The following is a 21,599-nucleotide window of genomic DNA, read 5'->3' on the forward strand; positions in this document are numbered from 1 at the left end:
AGCAAAAAACTATGAAGCAAAAAAAGAAATGCCTAATGATACAAATTCAAGGAACAAAGAATCACATAAATGTAGTGAAATGCATATACTTTAATTTTCAAACAGGTATAAATCTCCCTTCTAATAGGTGCTTCATTGTATTTATAAATCAGTATTACAGAAATTAAACGAGTATACAGATTGTGGACAAAAGGGGGGGAAAGAATGGGTGACAGGAAAAGTTTGGCATGTACATTTCCTGTTGGTCCACCTTGTTGCCCTAGTAATCTCCTTAACTATACATTCACAGAATAAAATTATTCAGAAACATATGCAAGGGGCGTCTGAAGAAAATACTATGCAAAGGTGAATTAAAATATATATTTAATGCTTTAGGTTTTCATGTGATTAAAAATAATTTCCCAAAGTCAATTTCTTAAAAATGTAAAAGTATGAAGCAAAATATATTTTATTGATCAAATATAAAAACATACCAGTGATACAATACAAATTCAAAAATCTAAATTAGCAATACACATTACAATTTTAAGTTGGGAATAAATTTCCCCCTCCCCTAAACAAGTGTTCTGTCAATGGCCAACACAGTGATAAGAGCATTTTAATATTAAAGTTAAGCAAAAGAAATTCAGAAATTCAGAAAACTGGACTGGCGGATTCTTAACTAACAACAACGGTCAAGTCTTGGCCATTAAATCAGCAAGCTCACACCTTTACGTCAAACACAGATTGGTGAATAAAACCGTTAAAGCTCTCCACTCGCTGCATCCCGTGTCTCATCGTCACCATCTGGGCCCTGGCTCAGACTCTCCAGCAAGTCTACCACACTGTTAGTGTCCTCAACATTAACAAATATCAAGAAAAGGATGCACGCCACAGCGAAGAAGACCAAAACCTGGACGTAGACGGGCACAAGACGTCTCTGCACCTCTTGTCTCTCTAAGGTTGTGGGACTGACTGGAGTGTCGGGGTACGCATACTGGACGGGCCGCAGTGCTGCACCCTTGATGGGTCTCCGAGGAGTGGCACTGAAGTGCAACGGCAAGTTAATTAGTAAACCATCCAAACACAAAAACACTCATTGTCTTGCTATGCACAAATCTCAACAGTTAACACAAATCGATACATTTAGTGTTCACTCAAATGTCATGAACAGCTGTGAAGGCTGATTTTAAGGTTGTGATGTTGTGACACTTACTAGATCCCTGTAGGTGATGCCTTTGTGTCTGCAAGAAGGTCCTTTAAAATATCTCTCCCTGGATCCTGAGAACAGTGGAAACAAAAGCAAACAACTACCATCAGTTTAGATCAGAACTAGACCAAGCCTTTCTGTGCAGCAGAGTAGCCAATCCACCAGAAGTTAAGAAAAACACAGTGGGGTGAGTAAACGGAAGGAAATCACAGTAATAAGGGTCACTGTGTGATCCTTGATTCACATAAATAACTGAGGGGTGGGAAAATGACTGCTTGGACAGAAACCTTAAATGGCTGTAGTGGTACTCAGGTCCTCAATTTTAATACTTTTTGGAGTAAAAATCCTGCGATAATAAAGATTGCAATAATAAAGCACTTAGACCAATGCAGTTTTCCTTAAGTGCAACATTTCACTTAAAGATGTAAAATCCCTTTCAGGATACCAATTTACTTTCTTTTTTTTAACACATAAAATCCAAGTACAGTGTTGCGGTTTTGGTTGCATCTCTACTTTAACACACCCAAATTAAATAAGTTATCAAGACTCTGTAGATTTTGAACTGGCATGCTAATGGCTTTAGGCCTTCAAGAACTGGAGTTTGAGAACTTTGTGTTAGAGGGCCTAAAACTCTCGAGACGGGGGCATAAGGTCACCTTCAAATAGGACAACGACCCTGAGCAAAGTTGAAATTCAGTTTCTAGTTGTACAAGGCTGGTAGAAAAAGGTGCTTCTACCAAATTCTGCCTCTGGAGGGAAGCTGAATAGAAATTACTCGCTTTTCAGATCTTTATTTGTAAGTACATTTTGAATACAATCCATTTTCTTCTGTCACATGATGAGACATAATTTTGTCTTTAGGACTTGTGGGGGGTTTTTTCTAAACCAAGCACCAAACATTGGCTGTAAGTGAATAAAGTTGTTTTCTAAATGCTAAAGCTATGTGTGATTTCATATTGTCCCATTTAAATGGCCACATCTTTAATTCTCAAATAAAAATAGGCAACATTACTTCCATTCCTAACTAACCTGACAAGCTGAAAAGTGTTCAAATTTAAAATAAAACCTGGTTTTAAAGCAGTCTGATTAAAGTGAATAATTTGAACAGCAGGTTACATTTCAGACAGAAAATTGGAAACCCCAAAACATCAGTGATATGATTGATAATTGAATTAAACCAAAAGGGTGTATATGCCTTGATTTCCTTTACACAAGTGGAGTCCTTGGGAGTGTCTGCCTGGTCCACGATTATGTCCTTGTCTTCAGCGTCATTGTCCAGCTACAGAGGAGGAGATGCAGGACCATGACTCACTGGACCTTTCTATTCTCAATTTCCTTCCACCACAAGTGCACCTCTCAAAACCCTTCAGCCGGCACCAAGTTAAACTTAAAGTGTGATTGAACAACCTGAGCACTACTAACCCTGCTGGAGCGGGACCAATGTTCCGGCATACTGTAGGAGCAAGCAGAGGGTGCGCTCCAACTCTCCATCTGGAGTTTTTTTGTCGTCGTTTTTAGGTTTATTAGTTTGCGGTGGGAGTGTGCGTTGAGAAAATACAGAGACAAACATTTTAATTTTTAAAGATGTAAAATGTGAATTCATAAGGCTTGAAGTACAACTTTCCTTTTCAACCATCTGAGTGATGCTGAAAGCCTGTGAGGGAAATGATGAGCAACTACTGGACACCACAGACGGAGATGCAGAGGGAACCTGTAAGGCTTAATGTGAGCATGTTACAAGCAACCATCAACATGCTACTTCAAACTCAATGCCGTGGACCAGTAAAGGAAAATATCACACTTGTGTAAGCCTAAGAAAGAAATGTAAAGAATGTACAAACACAGAGACCAGCCTACCCCTGATCTTAATCCTGAGTGTTGAGCTACAGAGGATACTTTGCTAATTCCTGCAGGAATCTGTGAGCGGTGTGGTCGAGTTCGCTCTGATGATTTTAATGCATTCTTTGAATTCCTCCTGGAACTACGTTCATTGTTTCTAGGAGGACAAGGACGCTAAGACGAAGCAAAACAAAAAATAATAATAATAACCTTTACCATCACTCAACAATGGGTTTTGACAGAATATTGAACCAAAGATGTGAAAATCTGCAGGAATTACCAGTCTTGATGATAAGAAAAAACACTGTGGATAAAAAAAGTCACCCTTCTTAGCTGGCACATTTTTCTGCAAAGAAACATTTATTCATAACGTGCTCTCAAATCACAAAGTGAAACACATTTTGGATACTTTGACCTTATGAATACACTGTTTCATGTATTGGCAAAGACTGAGAAAAGTCAACATATTGAACAGCAGATGGATACAAGAACTCCAAATCGTTTCTCACCTCGTCGCTCTGTTGTTGGTTCGGCTCCAATGCTTCGGCCTTTTTTTCTTGCGCTCCCTCTGAACCGGCGCAGGCCAAAAGAAACAACACAAAGGAATAATTAACATGTGAAATGAACCATAAATGTCTGGATTAAAACACCACAGTTTTAAGTCCTACCCAGTTCTTTCTCCTCGTCCTCGTTTTCTTCCCTCACATCTTCCTCGTCGCTGTCGGAGTAGAGCACAGCATTCTCTGCCTCATTCGATTCCCCCTCACCAGCAGACTGAAGCAGTTTCCTGAGCTTGTTCTCATACACTGCCCTGGTGGAGGCTGACATTCAGGAACATACATTTATTCTTAGGAGAAAACTAAACACCACAATTATGTCCAATTTTTTTTTTTCTATGAAAATGGGGGAAAGATACTCTCAAAAGTAATCCTACCTAAAATGGGCCCAGCTTTAACTCCATATTTGAATAACAAAGCCTTGAGATCGTTATCCGTCAATGCACTCGGGTCAAGCTCCTCTGCGCTTCCTGGATCCCCTCCCTTTGCAAGACAACAAAAATTAATGATGTTTAAGAATGAAGAACTGCTGAAACACAGAACATGGGATACAAGTAAGTATAACAGGAAGATCATTTGGTAAATTGTAAATGACCTGTACTCATATAGCGCTTTATCAAGTCCAACAAACCCCAAAACATTAACACAACATTCAGTCACTCGCATTCTGATGGTGGTCAGCTACTGGACAGGAGCCGCAGCAGCCCTGGGGCACACCAACAGAGGCATTTCTGCTTTAAGATTATTTGGTGTGACATTTCTTTTTAAATAGTGCAATAAAAGTATTTTATAGCTCTAAAATATCCCATGTAGTTAATGATAAACATTTCACAATTTTCTCATAGCTGTGATCATCCCTCTTGCTTTTGCACATTTTCCCTTCCTGCCCTCTATGAACATTGCGTCAGCGTTTTTAGAAATTACCTTTTGGTGGCTTATTGTCCTTGTGTAAGGCATCAATGACGGCATCACCAGTCACCGTTTAGGCCACAACAGAACATTTCTGTATTTAAAATCCTTTGTTTTTATACAATATTCCAATTGGCTAAGGAGCTAAATTAATTTGACTTTCATTATCAAGATTAGCAGAATTGAAAAAAACAACTGTGTGTAATGAATCTACAAGCAATGAAATGAAATCTCAAAGCACAAAAATGCAGGTAAAACAATACATTATTAACACAAACAAATAGAAAATAAAGTGGCAATACAGAAAGAATTACATTTAATAAAACACCAAACAAAAGCATGAAATAAAGATGTCAAGCTACTGACATGAATCTTAAGATGTGGCTTTGAAGTCTGTAATGTTAGAGCTGTTGTTGCATAACTGCAAATTATTCCACAATATTGGAGCAGCAACTGCAACAGCACAATTAGCATATAGATGAAGTTTGATTTAAAAGGTCCAGTGGATAAAACAAGGTCAAACTTTTGTGAACCTTCAAAAATCAGCAACAAGGTCCTTCAATTTTTGCAGGAGTGCAATCTTATCTGCAGTCATCTGCTGTGAAAGCGGAACCAGTGATTTTAAAAAAAATAAAATTGCTGAAAACAACATCTCTCTCTCTCCGTTCTGGAGCCCCCGTAGCTAATTGGGCTCCATAAAAAGAAAAATATTACAGACAACACACAGCACCCTCTACATAACAGCAATCCAACAACAAAGTGTCTGGTCAGAGACCAATAGACCAGGTGCAACTGAAGGAGATTCTTCCTGCCCAAAGCTGTAACCATCTACAGTTAAAGTCAAATTTATTTACATCCCTGGCAAATTTGCATGTTAAATCATTTTCATTCTCCCAATAAGATCGTTTCTGTTTGGAAAGGAGACAAGAATCTCTCAACATTATGAAACAAGGTGAAAGGATTGTACATTGAAAACCCTTGTTACAGCCTTGGAGCTACATATTAGAGCAACCACATCCTTTCATAAATGAAGTACTGGCACAGGTTTTTTTTTTTTTTTTGCTTGTTTTTTTTACTATTATGTCTGCAGGGGAACTCCTACAAGTTATTACTTCCTGTCTGATGAAACGCAGCAAATGGATAGTTTGTGGTATGGTGTCACAATAGCACCAGTTATCTTTAAAAATAAATAAATAAATAAAAGTTCCCATGATTCTAGTAAAAATATCTGCATTTTGTTACCTTTGCATAACTGCCAAATTTCAGATAAAGGTTTTTGTCCCAGCTCTTCATCCATCTGAATTCGGTATTCCAGTGAAAATAAAATGTACCCAAATGTGCCGCTTCCAAAAAAAAAAGAAAAACTCACTCCTAAATCAAAGTAAGCAGATCAACAAAAGCTATTGACCGTAATGCTAAGGCAGATTCTAAATCCTCCTGAAAAATGGGGTTCCATATGTGATTGCTACTTGAGAATATAGAGCAATAGTTTTCTTTCTTCAAGCAACCTATAGAGAAGCTTTTGTTGTTGGCTAAAGTAACTGAAAGTGGCAGGTGTGGATGTCAGTAGAGGCATGGGCTAAGTACAGAAGCACATGTAAATCTATACTATAGCTTCACAGCTGGTGAACTCAGTGGGAAAGGGACTTTTAGACCTGGCTTGGCCCAGAGCCCCTCCCTCAGTAAACGTATTAGCCCAATAGTTTGTCATTCCAGGGTTACTAAGAGGCGCTAAGCTAGAAAAAGCCACTTTTTTTGTTGGTTTGTTTTCCGTTTTGTGCGTCATGCCGCTTTGAAAAAAAAAAAGCTATAAATCGATAGACTCACTGCCACACCGAGCTCCTGATCATCCTCATCACTGGAGAAATTCGCAGCATTTGTCTGGTCGACGTGTCTCAGGTGCAGCGCCACATAAGCCTCCTTCTTGCTCCCTGCAGGTGGCAGCTCCACTTTGTGAGCAACTAAATCTGACTTCAGGCGAGATTTAGAGAGATGACCAGGGTCCTCGACAAATGACATTTCACGGGAGCAACGACAGGAATAAAATCTAATTGTAAAAAGTCTGAAGCTGTTGGTGCACCGGGCAGAGCTGCTCTGAGGAAACCCGCTGCCTGGTGTGAGAGCCTGGTTCGCGGTCTGGATTGGGAACAGCTGCGGGTGGAGACTTGATTGACAGCAAAGAAGCTAGCTTTAACCACGCAGGCCTAGCCAAAGGTGGTTATGGGTACTTTTGAATTTAATGCTTCAATAATGCAACAAAAAAGGCTAGCTAGCTAGCTAGATAGATAGATAGTGTTGAGAAAAATTATTATTTTGAGTGTTTAACACAGTTTAAACCTTTTAGAACGAATTTCTTAAGTTTGAACAGGTTTGTGTGAGTGATTTAAAACCCAAAGTATTTAAAGTACAAAGGAGAATAGAGAATCTGCAAGAGAATTTCGGCTCAGACCCCTGGGGTCTTATCATTAAAGACAGGAGGTCATAAATTAACATATGCAGGAAGGTGGAGGACAGTATCACTTGAATTACTCTGAGAAAGGGAACTTTGGTCGGTTCACGTAACCAGGATGAGTAGTCTTCCAAAACCAACATCTGACATGGTGCAAAAACTGAATATAACATAAAATGTTTTAAATCACTAACATTTAATTTGTAAGACATTTTCTTAGTTATTAATAACATGTTTTGACTAAAAATTCTATTATCTAGTTTTAGAATTAATTTAGTTAATGATGAATGTATTTGAAATTGTATTATTTCTGACTATATTAGAGTCACATGAAAAGGTTTTGTTTAGTATTAGAAAATACTTAGGTTTATGGTGAATGAATGTCTTAATTCTTATTTGTTTCTAATTCCTAATTAGAAACAGGAATTGTACTTCATTATTTTCTGTTGATATTATATCTATTGCTTTTGGTTTGATATCAGGACTAAACTTTGGAGATGCTGAGTGCAGAAGAACAAATTGGGTTTTTGGAGAACTTTTCATTGAATTAAAATACAGAATTAAAGGTTTGTTCCTGGCAGAGCAGAAGAGAAACCAGAATTTCACAGCTACCTGTGAGGTTCCTGCATCTGTTTCTTTTTGCCCAGATGGCTGTAGAGCCACAGGAGGCCGGATAGTGTTAAGAAAATAAATTTAAAATAAGTTAGTTTTAGAATTTATCATGACTTGATTGAAATACCATAATTATAGTTTTAAAATTTATAACATATTCTGACCTATTGATATATTTTACTGTAGTTAAAGCAGATTGTTTGTCAAGATCTCCGATCTGCTCTTTGTCTGTTGGGAAACAATCAGTAGGAAGTTCTAGCTTTTCACACTGATTTGTGAAAAGCCATAAACCACCATGAATTCAGAGAGTCTGCTTCTACCTTTTTTAACAAAAGGTGTTTGATCTTGCGAACAAACTGCGGGACTTTTTCTAAATTTTAAAAGGGCCAGAGATGCCTTCCAATTGGTTAAGTAGAGATACGCCTTATTTGAATACATTAAAGAGGAAAACACACCTACAGGTATAAAAGTTTGTGCACAAGGGAAACAATTCAGAAAAAAGCTGATTTATTTTACTTCTGCACCAGCTCTTTCTCCAAGGACGTCCTTGATATTTCTTTGTCTTCTTGTCTCAGGTAACAATGTTTGTATCTGTGTTTCTTCAGTTTCCTGTTCTATCTTATATTTTCTTCTGATTGGATTAAATTCTGTAATTCTGTGACGTCAACACGCATTGTTGTGTTTTTGTCCCCGCACGTGGCCACGCGAGAAAACCCGGGATCAAAAGGAAGTATCAGAGCCAGAGTTTTGCTAAATTTACCAGTAATATAAAAATTCTTCCTTAACAATAGATAGATAGATTAGATAGATAGATAGATAGATAGATACCCAGGTGAAAAAAAGTATACTTCAAACATACTTAAATTTGTGAAAGTACACTTTAAGTATACTAATTATTAAGTGTACTACCTATAGGTTTATCTGAAGTATACTGAAAATACACTTGTACCAATTTCGAAATTAGTACTTTAAACACACATAATCATAATTGTAACAAAATACACTTTTAATATATTAAATAAAAGTACACTTTAAGTGAACATATGAATGAATATGTATGAATTTTTAAGTGCCTTAATAATCTTTTACTATTTATTAAAATTGCATACAATAAAAAAAGGATAATCATGATGTAATTTTTAAGAAAGTACCCAATCAATTTTCAGATGTGTGATGTAAAAACCTTATGATCAATGACATTAGCTCCAGTTCATACTCCAGACCAGATGGTGGCGGTATTGCACACTTTCACTTATTTAAAAAACGCCACAAAGAGAAGAAAAAACTTGAACGCAGGGAAGATAACAGATGCTGTTGAAATTCGCCATTTTTACTTGCATAATATTGCCTTAAAAGTAGAGAGGGCCTTGACAATAGTTACCAACTTTGGTAAATTCAAGCTGGTGACGTCCTAGTCCGAGTTAGACGACAACACAACGGGACAACAACCGATGGAAATGAAATGTGTGTCACAAAAGGAGCCCGGAGGGATGAAGGCTGCTAAGTGTTGCTAGCTGGTGGTAAGTTTGCTTATTAATTATCTTCATTTAATTATAAACAGTGCAGTAAAGATATATAACTTATGTTGGTTTCTTAAATAATTATTTTATCAATTTTATTGTGACTTGTATGATTATTACTATAGCAATCATTCAGCTTCATGTTATAACTGTATGGAGGTTGTTTGTTGCGACTTATACTTTAATTCATAAACTAACCTGGTTTTAATTAAGCTCCATAAGACAGAGAGACTTTGATATTGTAAGGTTGTTGTTCTAACTCGTTCATCAATGATTTTATCTTCAGCATATGTTTGCAGTCTAACTAAGCAAATGAAGATGAAAGAGGAAGCCAGAGAAATCAGGTGTTAGGAAACCGAAAGACTTTTCTGTCTCAGAAGAAGCTCTGACTCCACCAGATCACCAACCAGCTCTGAGGATGAACCTCCACATTGTCTTCATGATGCAAGTTTGTTTTTTCAATGAGGAGCTAGCTACATTTTCAACAACAAAAACTGCTGTGTTACCAACACCAAGTGCTTAATAAACACGATTTGATTTAAAAGTAACTGGAAAGAATTTTTCTCCTTGTTAATCTAACATTTATCTTTCATTTTTTTTATTTGTTGTTGACTTTCAGGGCCCTGTGATGGACTGGTGTCCTGTCCAGGGTGAACCCTGCCTCTCATCTGATGGCTGCTGGAGATGGGCACCACCAGCCCCCCTCACCACCCTGCAAGGATCAGCGTGTTCAGATCATGGATGGAAAGATTTTAAGGTAGTTTGTCTCCTTAAGTCCACACTTAAAACGGCTTCATAGTTGATGCCAACATCAGCTGATCCTATGACATTGATGACTATTGTTTTTTCTACTTCTAACAAACAGGCAAAGACGACACCCAGAAATGTTTTTCCACCCCAGGCATCCGGTCCCAATCATCATCAGTTCTTATGATGTCACATACATGGCGAGTCCACAACGTCTTAAAATTGTAAGTATTATTTTTTTATTTGCCATTTTTCTGTTCTCTTTAAATACAAATACTTTCTCTGTTTAATTGCTCTATTCTTTTTTGTAGGTTTCTGTAAGGTGCAGTGAACGGGAATGTTCTGTCGTTGATCCTCACTTTCATGTTTTATTGTCACACTTAAATTTTCATGTTCATGTGTTCACTTTTAATGTGTAAACTGATAATTTATGTAAAGTTCATAAAGTTGTGAGTAAAATTGGACAATTTTAAAATGTCGGTAATAAAACAAAATATTTGAATTACCTTGGGCATCTTGTGTAATTAATTAATTTTAGCCTAAAACAATGCAAGTACTATAGTACTTATTATTTCATCTACGTACCTATTGTGTCATTTACACAATAGGTACGTAGGAATAAAGACTTTTACGAGTAATTAAAATTGTAGTTTATTATCAATGGCAGGAAATCAAAAATAAAAATTAAGTGTAATTTAAATACATTACTAGTATATTTAAAATATATTGGAAGTACATTAAATATATATTTTTAATATAATTCTGAGACAATTACACTCAAAATATAATAATAAAGTTCTGAATTATATTTAAAAAGTATACTTTAAGTACACTTGAAGTTGTTCCAAAAAAGTACGTATAGTATACTAAAATATACTATTAGTTGTAATTTAATACTATTTAAATACTACTAAGGTATACTAAGCACAAAATTAGTTGTTCCAAAATAGTGCAGTTTAAGTACATCGATAAAAGTATACTAAAGTATGTTAAAATTTAGTATACTAAAGTATACTTTTTTTTCACCTGGGTAGATAGATGGATAGATAAAACTCCAATTTTGAAAAGTGGGTGCAGCTTATTTATTTGTTTGTTAAATTTAATGTAGCTAATAAAATTGTACTTAGTTAAACTGTTTCTTCTGAAGCCAGACTTCCAGCTTTCCAAGTTAGAGCCTAAGCAACTCTAAAATCTAAATCCAATATGGCGGCTGCTTCCACAAAACAGTCTATGCTGGAGAAATGAACTATTCATATCCATCATTTGCAAACATGTTTTACCAAGAAAAGCATTTCATCTGATTACTACTGCTTATTGTGATTAGCAAAGTTACATAGTTGCACTAAAATATTACTTTATTACTTCATCAGAAACAGGAAATCTCAAGAACAATGATAAAGATAAGCTTTAAAACTGTAAGACAGACATTTCATTTGGCCTAACAGACAGCAGGTGAGCCCACCAACATTTTCACACGGTGGAGAAGAGTCACAAACTGTGGTGTAAACCTGATCTTTATTGTTTTCTGATTATACTCAAACATTTTTACACCATAAAACACTAGATAGGACTTGTAAATCAATACATTGATACTTCGGAAGGTGTTATCAATACATAAAGTTCTGCAGTTCTTGAGGGAATTCAGTGGGTATTTTTTTGTTGTTTGTTTCTTTATTATTATTTTTTTGTCCATATCGCTTTATCTCTAGGCATAAGTTTTTGTTTTTTTCTTCAACACATTTAAAATGTGTGGAAGCTATTGAACCTGCACTACAAGTTCCTTCTCCAGATAGCTGGTCAGTCATTGATGGAGGACACAGTCAAGGACACAGCAAAACTCGGAGGTCAGAGGGCATGGTTTTTAAAGATGGGTTAGGTCAAATATGGTTATATCCATTGGCCTTTGTAAAAGTTAGTCTTATTTAGAATGTTTTTTCATCTCTATGTAAAGTATTATTGCTGATATGTTTACCTCATATCATTCTAATTTTTAGGTATTTTAATTTATTTTTGGTTTAATTTTCATTTTTTTTAAATAATTCATTCTTAATATTCGGCATTTTTGTTCAGTGCGGTCTGATTTTAAAGTGATTTATAAATTAATGTACCTTCGCTTGCAAAGAACTAATCCAAACAACATATCATCCCAGATTATTATAACAGTAAACCATATGACATTTGTCTAATTCATCCTTCTACCTTTTTGTTTTGAGTTAGTAACAACCATAAATAATAGAGCAACACAAAAACATTTTTGAAACCAGTTCACATATTTTCCCTTTATGAAGTGAGAAAACAAAGATTTTCAAGAAGGAAAAAACTGAAAGCTCCCGGTCAAACAGAACAGAAATGCTTTGTTAATGATTTTGTTGGTGTATAGAGCTCTATACATCCCCTAAATGCTGTAGTTGAGTTATATTTCAGGAGATTAATTATAACATTAACAATCTGGGTTTGGTTTATTAACTGATGGGAACTCCACTGCCATTGAGATTGATTTGGTCTTGAACTATAACAAAGATCTTCAAATAGCATGGTCAAATTTTTGATGATCCACACAGACAAAATTAGACATCCACACTTTTAAAAGACATGCTTAGTAGAGGAGCTGCAAATTGAAATCAATGACACATCAGAATACCTTGAGCTTCCAGGTTTGACCAAGGTCTTGTTTGCTGACGTGAGCTGATGCATTTTTACCAAAGTTGTATCCTGGTAAGAGTCACAAAGAAAGTGTGACTTGTCCTATTTTACCCCATGGCAACAGATGAAAAACAAAGAATTTATTCAAAACTGTCTGGAAAGCAGCAAATGTATTGTGAAAATCAGCAATCAAGATACAGCGTGTTTCTTGGAGGTCACTACCAGCCAGATGCTTATCCACATGAAATCTGCAAAACTAGCATGAAGGCAGTGATTAAAATGGAAATAAACCAAAGTGGGGCTCATGTTGCTGCTAAATCCAAATAAACAGATACAACGTATAAGCTCTTCCTAGCAGCCATCTTATTCTGTTATAGAAACTAGTAGCTTTTACAATAAATAAAGTGAAAAAACATATATATATAATATACTCAAGGGACTCTTGTGTTTTCACAATGTCAACTACACAAAAGATTGTTTGGGTCAAATTTAATACATATGTCTGTTTTAAATGCTACTTTGGCATTTCTATGTGAAGATTTACACCAGGAAGTTAAAGGCTACTAATGAAATACACCTTTAATTAAAGTTTTAAGTCGTTTGTTTTAATATTTTAAATCTTATTTTAGAAAAGTTGCATCACATTTATTTAGAGTTTGGACCACTGCTAACGATCCAGTATCAATCTGTTATAAATATACACCACAATGTTTTAAAATGTAATCAGTCCCTTTACTCATCAAGTCAATGGATGCCACATCAAGATGATGCTTTATTTTTATTTAACCTTTATTTCACAGAGAAAATCCCATTGAGATTAAAAATTGCTTTTGCAAGAGAATCCTGGCATTACATTTAACATTATATCTGAAAATTGTGCTGCATCAGAAAGTAGCTGTAAAGTACAGATACGATGAGATGAATTAAAACTATAGCAAGGAGATCTTTCTCCACTTACTGTGATTCAGTGTTGCATTTAATTATGGCAATCTTTATTAAGGTTGAATAAGTCAGTGCATTTTTCTATTGCTCTTTATGACAATGATAATAATATAGTATGTTTTAGTTTATTATCTGGGAGTTCAGCCTAATTTAGATCCATTTTCAAACAAGCTGATCACAGGATGAAATTAAGCTTTGACAATTGGGAGGTTAACAATTTGTTTTCAGAATCCAATATTCCTTTAGGCTGATACTCTACAATGCATGCCAAAAAAATCCTTACACACCTATTTAATATGAATTAAATTAACAATAATGCTGTTGCAAAACCTTGAACTCTTTCTTCACCTGAACCCTGCAGCCGGTATGAATGTATTCATTGAATAATATATGCTAGTTTGTCTTTTGGTGTCACAGTTTCTTGCATGTTTTAGTGTAAAACAAATGACCCCATGATAAAACATTATTCTGGCCGGATTGGAACTAAAATTACTATCTTTACACAAAAAAAATAATAATAATTCATTGAAATTCTGCACTTAGTTGCAGTTGAAACATTCTCATCGAAAAACATTATTGATCAACAGTTGGCCGGTTTCATTGCTTTTGGCAAGCCGTTAAAAAAAAAACTGTTGATATGGATTTTAGGCCTCTGGGATGATGTGAACAAAATATACACAGTGTATTGATATTTTCTGGCTTTAAGGGAGCAAATCAGTCCTGAGCACATTTTCTTATTGGTTTGAATATGAGTCAAATCAAGTTTATTTGTGTAGCACGTTTCTGAGACAAGGCAGTTCAAACCTGCTTTACATGAAGAAAACATAACATATTCATACCTGTAATCTGATATTACATTACAGAATAGAGAGCAGTAATAAACAGTTGCAATCCAGACCAGAATTAAGCTATTTTCCAGTTATTATTAATCCAAGGCAGCTCTAAGCAAGTAGTTGTTTCGCCTTGATTCACAGGAACTCGGTGTTTCAGCTGTTTTGTGGTTTTCTGGGAGTTCGTTCCAGATTAAAATACTATAAAAATGTATTTCTGCTTCTCCATGTTTGATTCTGGTTCTGGGGATGCAGAGTACTTGAACCTGAAGACCTGAGTGGTCTAAAAGGTTGATACAACAACAACAGGTCTTTAATTTATGTTGGCGCTAAGCCGTTCAGTGGCTTCTAAACTAACGAAGGTATTTTAAAGTGTATTTTTTGAGCTACAGGGAGCCAGTGGAAGAACTTTAGACCTGGGGTGATGTGCTCCATTTTCCTAGTTTTAGTGAAAATGTGAGCAGCAGTGTTTTGGATCTGCTGCAGCTTTTTGATTAACTTTTTATGCAGACCTGTAACGACACTGCTGCTTGGAAGTGGAGATATTTATGTTTCGACGTTCTTACAGAAGTATGAGATCACCGTTAAACCTTTTTATTTGCCTTTTTTTTAATTGTTTCTCTTCTCAACCAACCCTCCAGCTGTGGCAGCTCATGTTCTGTTACTCCCTGTTCTGTGAGTCTTGCAGAAGTTTTCACAACCCTTGAAAGTTTTCTTGGAAATTGTCTAGAAATTGCAACCAAAACATGACCGATACATTTTGAAACACTTTAATTGGAATTTTGTGTGATAGACCAACACAAGTGCAATGAGTGGGTTTCAGTTTCTTTTACAAATAAAAATCCATACACTGAGGCGGGTTAAGTATACGGTTGTAGAGACGTTTAAAGCAGTGTTTAGTTTTAAAAAATGCACTTCTGAATCAGTATGGCACAACTGCAAACTTGTCAAGATGTGGTCAACCACCTAAACTGACAGGTCTGGACTGCAGAACATTAATCAGAGAAGGCCCACGGTAACTCTGTGGAGGTCCACAGATATAAGAAATTTGGGATTTGGCTTTGCCACCACACTGTGTGGTGGAAAAATAACACTGCGCCTCCTGAATACACATCCCCACAGCCAAACATGGTGGAGGCAGCTGCTGTGAGGATGCTATAATTCAGCAGGGACTGCTGAGCTGTTTTGAGTTGACAAAGAAGATCAACAGAAATTCTGGAGAAACTGGCTGGAAAAGGCTGAAATTCACCATCCAGCAGGAAATTACCCTAAACACATAAAAAGAGCTGCTGCGAAATAGTTTAGATCAAATCATATTTATATGTTAGAATCCCTCAAAGTTCAGACAAAATCTTATTGTGAATTTGCGGCAAAACCTGAAAATTGATGCTCATTTACTCTGAATGAGATTAAGTTGTTTTGCAAAAAAAAAAAGAACAAAAATTCAGGCTACTGTGCAAATCCAGTAAAGACATAACAAGTTTAAAACACCACACTTTTCAGATTGTCAAAACAATTGTAAACAAATTTATATTTGTTCTTTCCATGTCACTTATACTCTACATAGATCACACATAAGCCCCAGAAAATACCTCGATATTGTTGTTTGCTAAAGCATTCAAGAGGTATGAATACTTTATAAAGCACTCTATGTAATTTTGTCAATAGTTTTAGAGACTAGCTCTTGTATCATCATCAGCAGCAGTATGTGGTATCATTATATTCTGAGCATAATGATGCAACGCAAACTTTAATTAACTCTAGGTGGAACTAGATGTGTGTCATTTCCTGAGGCAGTGGTGTGGAAACGGTCTAATTTGGCCACAATGGACTACAAGGAAATCAACATGGCAGACTGAAAAAGTCAAGAAATTCCATTTTAAAAAGCTACATGGCAAGAATGTCTCGCAGTCACTACATGAAATACATCTTTGAGAAGCAATTACTTTCAGAGAAATCTGAATCAGTTATACGTTTTATTTTCTGGTTAAAAGAAAATACCACAAAACCCAAAAAGGAGACCAAGTCATAGATATACCTAAATATGCGAACTTGGAATTAATTTAATTAATTTACCATTCGCAGATAATGGAGATTCACATTAAAGGTAATTTTAAAACAAATTAAATCCCAAAAGAGCTCCTCAGTTGATGGTCCACTGTGCATCCAATGGCTTTAAACCCTACATGATATTTCAAAAAGAACTCACATAGGAATAGAAAGCCATAAGTCGCATGTGTGGTTCGATACTGAAGGTGATAACACAAAAAACTGTGCACTCAGATGCAGTTAAAATATTCATGCATTTCAGACGGAACTTGCAAACAATGAGGAGAAGCAGGAGAAAAAAAATACACAGCATTCAGCATTTGGAATCACATCCGCATGAATAATTAACCAAAGAAACTGGAAGTATTCATCTGAAGCCCAGGGGAGCAAACCGAAACTGTCTTGTGAGCCTATAAACAGTAAAGATTGTATTTTTTACAAAAACAGACTCACATAAATTGACTTTTTTTTTTTTCTCCCTCTCTGACTGAATCTCAAAGTAACCTCCCTAAAGCTGTGCAGCTCCTAACAGGGGGGGTTGTGGAATAATTTTTTTGATTAAAAATGTAACCCGCCTTTGCAGGGAGAAAGTGGAGTGCAAATCAAGAGGTTTTGTTTCAAAACACATTACATAAACTCTTTTTTTATATATATATTCTGCACAACTTCCTCACAAACAAAGAAAAAGGAGTGCGTAACCCAGAACTACGGTGTAACTGCACAGCATAAAAGGCTCATCAGTTTTTAAGAACGCCCCAAAATATATTCAGACACAAAAGTAACGTTTTAGTGCAGCTGGAAGTTTAGCCTCTTAAGAAAGAATAATCATTCCACTGAATAGGACAGATGAATTCCCAGGAATATTACTAATATGCACTTTTTAGATTGTGTGCTTTACAGTTCAAATCCTTTTCATTTGCATTCGCTCTACTCTTCCTACGTATTTCATTTAGGCATTTACACTGATTTCCAGCACTGCCAATGGTTCAGAGTGCTGTGGGTCATTTTCAGGCGCTTGTGTTAGCAGAGACTCAGTACTCAAGCTGTGCAGGCCAACTCTGCGCACCCAGATGTCAGCTCAGAAAACAGAAGCCTTTATAAAAACATGAAAAAAAATCCTCCCGGACCGAGAGGAAACGGGCTAGCATGGAGGACAGAGGAGGCATTTGTTGACATTGTATCAAGTGCAAAGCTGAGGTATGTGAGGCTTAGCGAGGCCAGGTATTTGTTAGTCAGTGTTTCTTGGGCTTTTGCTGTCTCCAACTCAAACAACAAAAGCTCCATTGAGAGCCTCCTTTTTTTTCTTCCCCTCTGAACAAGCACACAAAGCTTCCTAAACTATACGCTGTAACTGTCCACTTCTGAGAGAACCACATCTTTTTTTTTTCACCTGTTTCAGTTTTCCTTTGCAAAAGACACAAATATTCATATCAGATACACTTTTTCTCTGAATATAATCATCAAAATTTAAATAGTTTGAGATGACAACCTTTACAAACTGCTGCCGATTGCTGTTCCCACTCCAAGATGTCAAAGCATGCTCAGGATATTCTTGTTCACATCCGTTCAGGGGAAAGAATTTAGTCAATCAGCCCACTCTGGGTTCAAAGGAGACCACTGCCTCTGAGCTGCAGGGTTCCTCTGCTCATGCATGTCTCAGCATAAATTAGTAAAGCCCCCTCTGTCAGACTCTGTCCAGACGAGAAGGTGAATCTCAGCCACAGGCAGGATTAGTATTAATCCCTAAACATCGTACATGTCTCCCCTTTGCTTGGAGCCATTCACAAATCATCAGAGACCAGATGGGTTTTTTTTATTAATATTATTTCATGTTTTCTAAAGATTATGGATGGCAGGTGTTATTTGTTATTTGTCTATTTGCAAAAAAAAAAAAACCCTAAAAGCACTTTTTTTATTATCACTGTCAACTTAGCAATTGCCTAACACTCAATCATTACGAATTAAAACATGTTATCTGATATGTGCTGACCCGCTAAAAGCATCTCCAACTGCTTGACAACACAAATAAAACCCCATTATATACTATATACAACACAGGAGAGTCAAACACCATCACTTCGCTATCAGAATAGAAAATTAGAAACAGCTTAAAGAGCAGCTATAAACCCCACTTCCAAAACTAAGTGACTCGCATTTGATCCCGGACAGATTCTGCTACAAATCTGACACTTACCTCCTCTTCCTCCTCTCTCACGTCCCTCGCCGGACCCACTGTGGCATCCTCTCAGCCCGATACTGTATGGAAAGACAATGGATAGGTGGGGGGGGAGGAGTTACTATGTGAGCAGGAGACGGAGTAAAAGCAGAATGAAAACTGGGGGAGAGAGAGGAGAGAGAGCTAACAGACCTTCAAAACGCACATCTGACTGAACGCTACATGAATTGCAATTCAACTCTTCCCTCCCTCCCCCCGCCCCCCCTTCACTCCCTCCTTCAGAGGTAGGGTCAGGGAGAACGACAGCCAGAAAATCCATCCTCACGTGGGAAATGTGAGGGAAAACAACAGACTGTGGAGGGAAAAAAAATGGGTTCTGGTTTTAAACAAGTCGCTTCTTTCTTTGGTTTTCCTTTGAATGAGTTCTTAAGATTCCAAGTTGGCAAAGAGCCCATGGGTCCTGGATGGAGGGGATAAAAGAGGGGCAGAGTTAGGGGAGGGGGGGGTTTCCATTGTGCATGTTCCCTTCCTTTCAGACTTTGCACTCAAGTTGATCTTTGCAGCCAGTTACTAAATATTTCAGTCGCTGTTGTTCGGTTTAAAGCAGAAGTTTACATTTTTGTCACACAGCTGATTTTTTCGCTCAGTCGTCTGACTATTATTTTGCAGTTTTAATTTAAAAGGAAAACACTGTAAACATCTTTTCGTCTTGAGTTTCTTGGTCTTTGTTCTGCTGGTTTTTTTGTCCTCCTTACTGTCAGCTACTAGTTTTGCCTGATGAATCTGAGCTGAAGACAGCAGGTGCTGTTGAACTCTCTCTCTGAGCCAAATTCACTCACTGCTTTCCCCCCCATTCATTCATTCTCTCCACCAATACACCCGCCTATCCCTGTCTGTGTTTTGTGTAAGGCAGGGGGGGTGTAGTGGGAGGGAAATCCACTGTTTTATGAGAAACATGAGACCCACTTAGTGAAAAGAAACACTTTACTTCAGGTTTTAATGAGTGATGCCACCTTGGTCTTGTTAGAACGCCTGATGATTAAGGAAACCATGAAAAGCATTAATGTCTGTCACTTTTTTTGCTGCTAGAACTGCAATAAAAAGCCTTTTCTCCCCCCCTTCTTTCATTGAACCCCCTCTTTTTTCACCTCCTTACCCACAAACCCTTCCCGTATCCACTCTGTCTTCCTCTCACTTTCCCTCAAATAGGCACACAGTCGTGGTTCATTACTATTCACCAGGTTTCACTAAGACACGCATCATTGCTCCCCTCCCTACAACTGTGTCAGGAGAGGTGGAGGAGAACAAGGCAGAGGCAAAAGACATTTTTGCAGTACAAAGCGATGAATCACCGTGGTGTTTTCTGTGTTCTGGTGTCTGAACAAAACATATATTACAGGTGCATGCATGGGCTCCCTTCTTATGATTCACCAATAGGAAAATCTGCAGTTTGTAAAACTGATTCGATTCCTAATATAGAATGACCCTTTGTGCATTTTTTTAATCAGTCTCGTTCCATTCATTAAGTCCGTTCAGATTGTACGCGAGCATTATTATCTGTCCTCATACAATGAGACAGCATCTCATCCATGAAAATGATGACAACCCTCTCTTGCTCGCGTGTTGGATCCATTTAGGCTTTCTAAGTCGAGATTATTTTGTCATATCTTCTCCGCAGAATCCAATCGCTGTGAATATAATTCTTAGTGATCCTGCTTTTATTCTTTGCTTTGTAGTCTTTTTTTTGTTTTAGATAACAATCCTAACCGTGACACTTGATGCAAAGAAATAAAAAAACCTTTCTGCAAAAGTACTCTGTTACATTATTAGATCAGAGGAGATTCATTTCAGCGGCTACTTTAAGTCAGTTAGGATCAATTCAGCTGAGTCTATAGCAAGCATTTTGTATTTTAGCGTTTGTTGTAATGTAGTAGTCCATTTTGAGATGCATAACTTCAGTTATTTTATTCCTCAGTTCAACTCAAATCGGTGAATTATTGGCACAAAGATGTGTTGGAGGATTTAAAATGGTTACGGTGCCACTCCTCCACGGTCCTCCTCACTGTGCATGGTGGCTAAATCTACTTCTCCTCCAGCCTTGTTTATCACAGCTCCATGTATTTTTTTATAAGGTCAGCACATTTCTCCCACACTTGACTGGCATGTTCTCTTGTCTTTCCTGTACTGAAGCAAATCATGGTTATTGTACTTAAAATAATACATTTAGTACCAACTTTGTTCTCTCTTTTTATTTTTTTTACTTTGTATCTAAATATTGATAAAGGTCTTGGTTTACTCATGTGCATGTTTCCACATTGGATCATTTTTCTTCCCTACAAACTCTATTAAGAAAGAAATAAATCAGTTAAATAGCACTGTAAAACCCAGTGAATGAGGGTTTTAGCAAGGCAAATTGCTCCAGAGTTATGACAACAGATGTTGTTTTCTTGGTTGTCTTTGTTACACATAATGATCCGGCGATAAAAATACTTAATCAGGGTAGAGTGGAGACTTTTTCAGCTTGTTTAAGTAAGGTATCCACACAATTAGCTTTACATTTACTGATTTAGGTAAATCCCTGCATTATTATCATTACCATTAGTAACAAAATCATATGCAACAATATACTTGCACTCTTTTATACTGTAGCATTTGAATTCACATTTGTGTCAAAAATTAGGCAAGTAATTAAACATGCTGTTTTGAAATTATGAATTAATTTATTCATGGAAAAAAGTTATCCAAACCAAAAAAAAAGGTGATTCCCCTTTGTGGGAATCACCTTTTTTTCTTGATTCACCTGCAATCAAGAATTTTCAATTAGTAGCAATTAGTGTTTCAAATTCTTTTCCACAGCAACTTAATTGGATGTAAGTTCAAACTTTTCCTGGACCTTTTATTCCTCCTGCGTGAGGTTGGTTGAACCCAGCTTTAATAAATGAAATCCTGACTGAAAACTGCCTTTTGTATTTTTTCAGCTCATCCCTACCTAATATAATATAACAGGTGAAATCTGGAAATATAGAAATAGATATAAGTATGCTTTTTGGACAGTTTTGTCTTTGCTCTTACTTTAACAAACCCATCCTGCCATCGTTTTTAGACAGCCGATGTTTATTTAGTAGTAAAATACATAT

The 21,599-nt window shown here is 36.7% G+C and overlaps 1 protein-coding gene and 1 long non-coding RNA gene across 4 annotated transcripts; one reads left to right on the forward strand and one right to left on the reverse strand.

The window, feature by feature from the left end:
- Positions 1-430: 430 nt before the first annotated feature.
- Positions 431-6,719, reverse strand: lemd1 (LEM domain containing 1). Of its 3 annotated transcripts, XM_008414273.3 has the most exons (11): positions 6,322-6,719; positions 3,963-4,068; positions 3,697-3,849; positions 3,538-3,596; positions 3,309-3,374; positions 3,047-3,202; positions 2,814-2,900; positions 2,612-2,680; positions 2,385-2,468; positions 1,196-1,260; positions 431-1,025 (listed from the first exon to the last, which is right to left on the reverse strand). In XM_008414273.3, the coding sequence occupies exons 1-11, from the start codon at positions 6,511-6,513 to the stop codon at positions 743-745; spliced, it is 1,320 nt and encodes a 439-aa protein (XP_008412495.2). In that variant the 5' UTR covers positions 6,514-6,719; the 3' UTR covers positions 431-742. The 3 variants fall into 3 exon arrangements, with proteins under 3 accessions (XP_008412495.2, XP_008412496.2, XP_081465282.1); XM_008414274.3 differs by lacking the exons at positions 2,814-2,900; positions 3,047-3,202; positions 3,309-3,374 and having other exon boundaries at positions 6,322-6,711; XM_081609156.1 differs by lacking the exons at positions 2,385-2,468; positions 2,612-2,680; positions 2,814-2,900; positions 3,047-3,202; positions 3,309-3,374 and having other exon boundaries at positions 6,322-6,703.
- A 1,643-nt stretch (positions 6,720-8,362) lies between these two features.
- LOC145552273 (uncharacterized) lies at positions 8,363-10,521 on the forward strand. The gene is made up of 4 exons (XR_014088260.1): positions 8,363-9,075; positions 9,695-9,832; positions 9,941-10,046; positions 10,134-10,521. It is a non-coding gene; the product is annotated as an uncharacterized LOC145552273 (long non-coding RNA).
- The last annotated feature ends 11,078 nt before the right edge of the window (positions 10,522-21,599 follow it).

The sequence above is a fragment of the Poecilia reticulata genome, chromosome 7 (genome assembly GCF_904066995.2).
Source record: "Poecilia reticulata chromosome 7, P_reticulata-male-v2, whole genome shotgun sequence".
Classification (NCBI taxonomy): domain Eukaryota; kingdom Metazoa; phylum Chordata; class Actinopteri; order Cyprinodontiformes; family Poeciliidae; genus Poecilia; species Poecilia reticulata.

Bases quoted from the DNA above. Each gene is read 5' to 3' on its own strand.
- lemd1 (XM_008414273.3), bottom strand. From the start codon at position 6,513: ATGTCATTTGTCGAGGACCCTGGTCATCTCTCTAAATCTCGCCTGAAG. The intron at 4,069-6,321 runs GTGAGTCTATCG...TGTCTTGCAAAG, and splicing joins ATCAGGAGCTCGGTGTGGCA to GGAGGGGATCCAGGAAGCGC. The intron at 1,261-2,384 runs GCATATACACCC...CACTGTTCTCAG, and splicing joins CTTGTGTAAAGGAAATCAAG to GATCCAGGGAGAGATATTTT.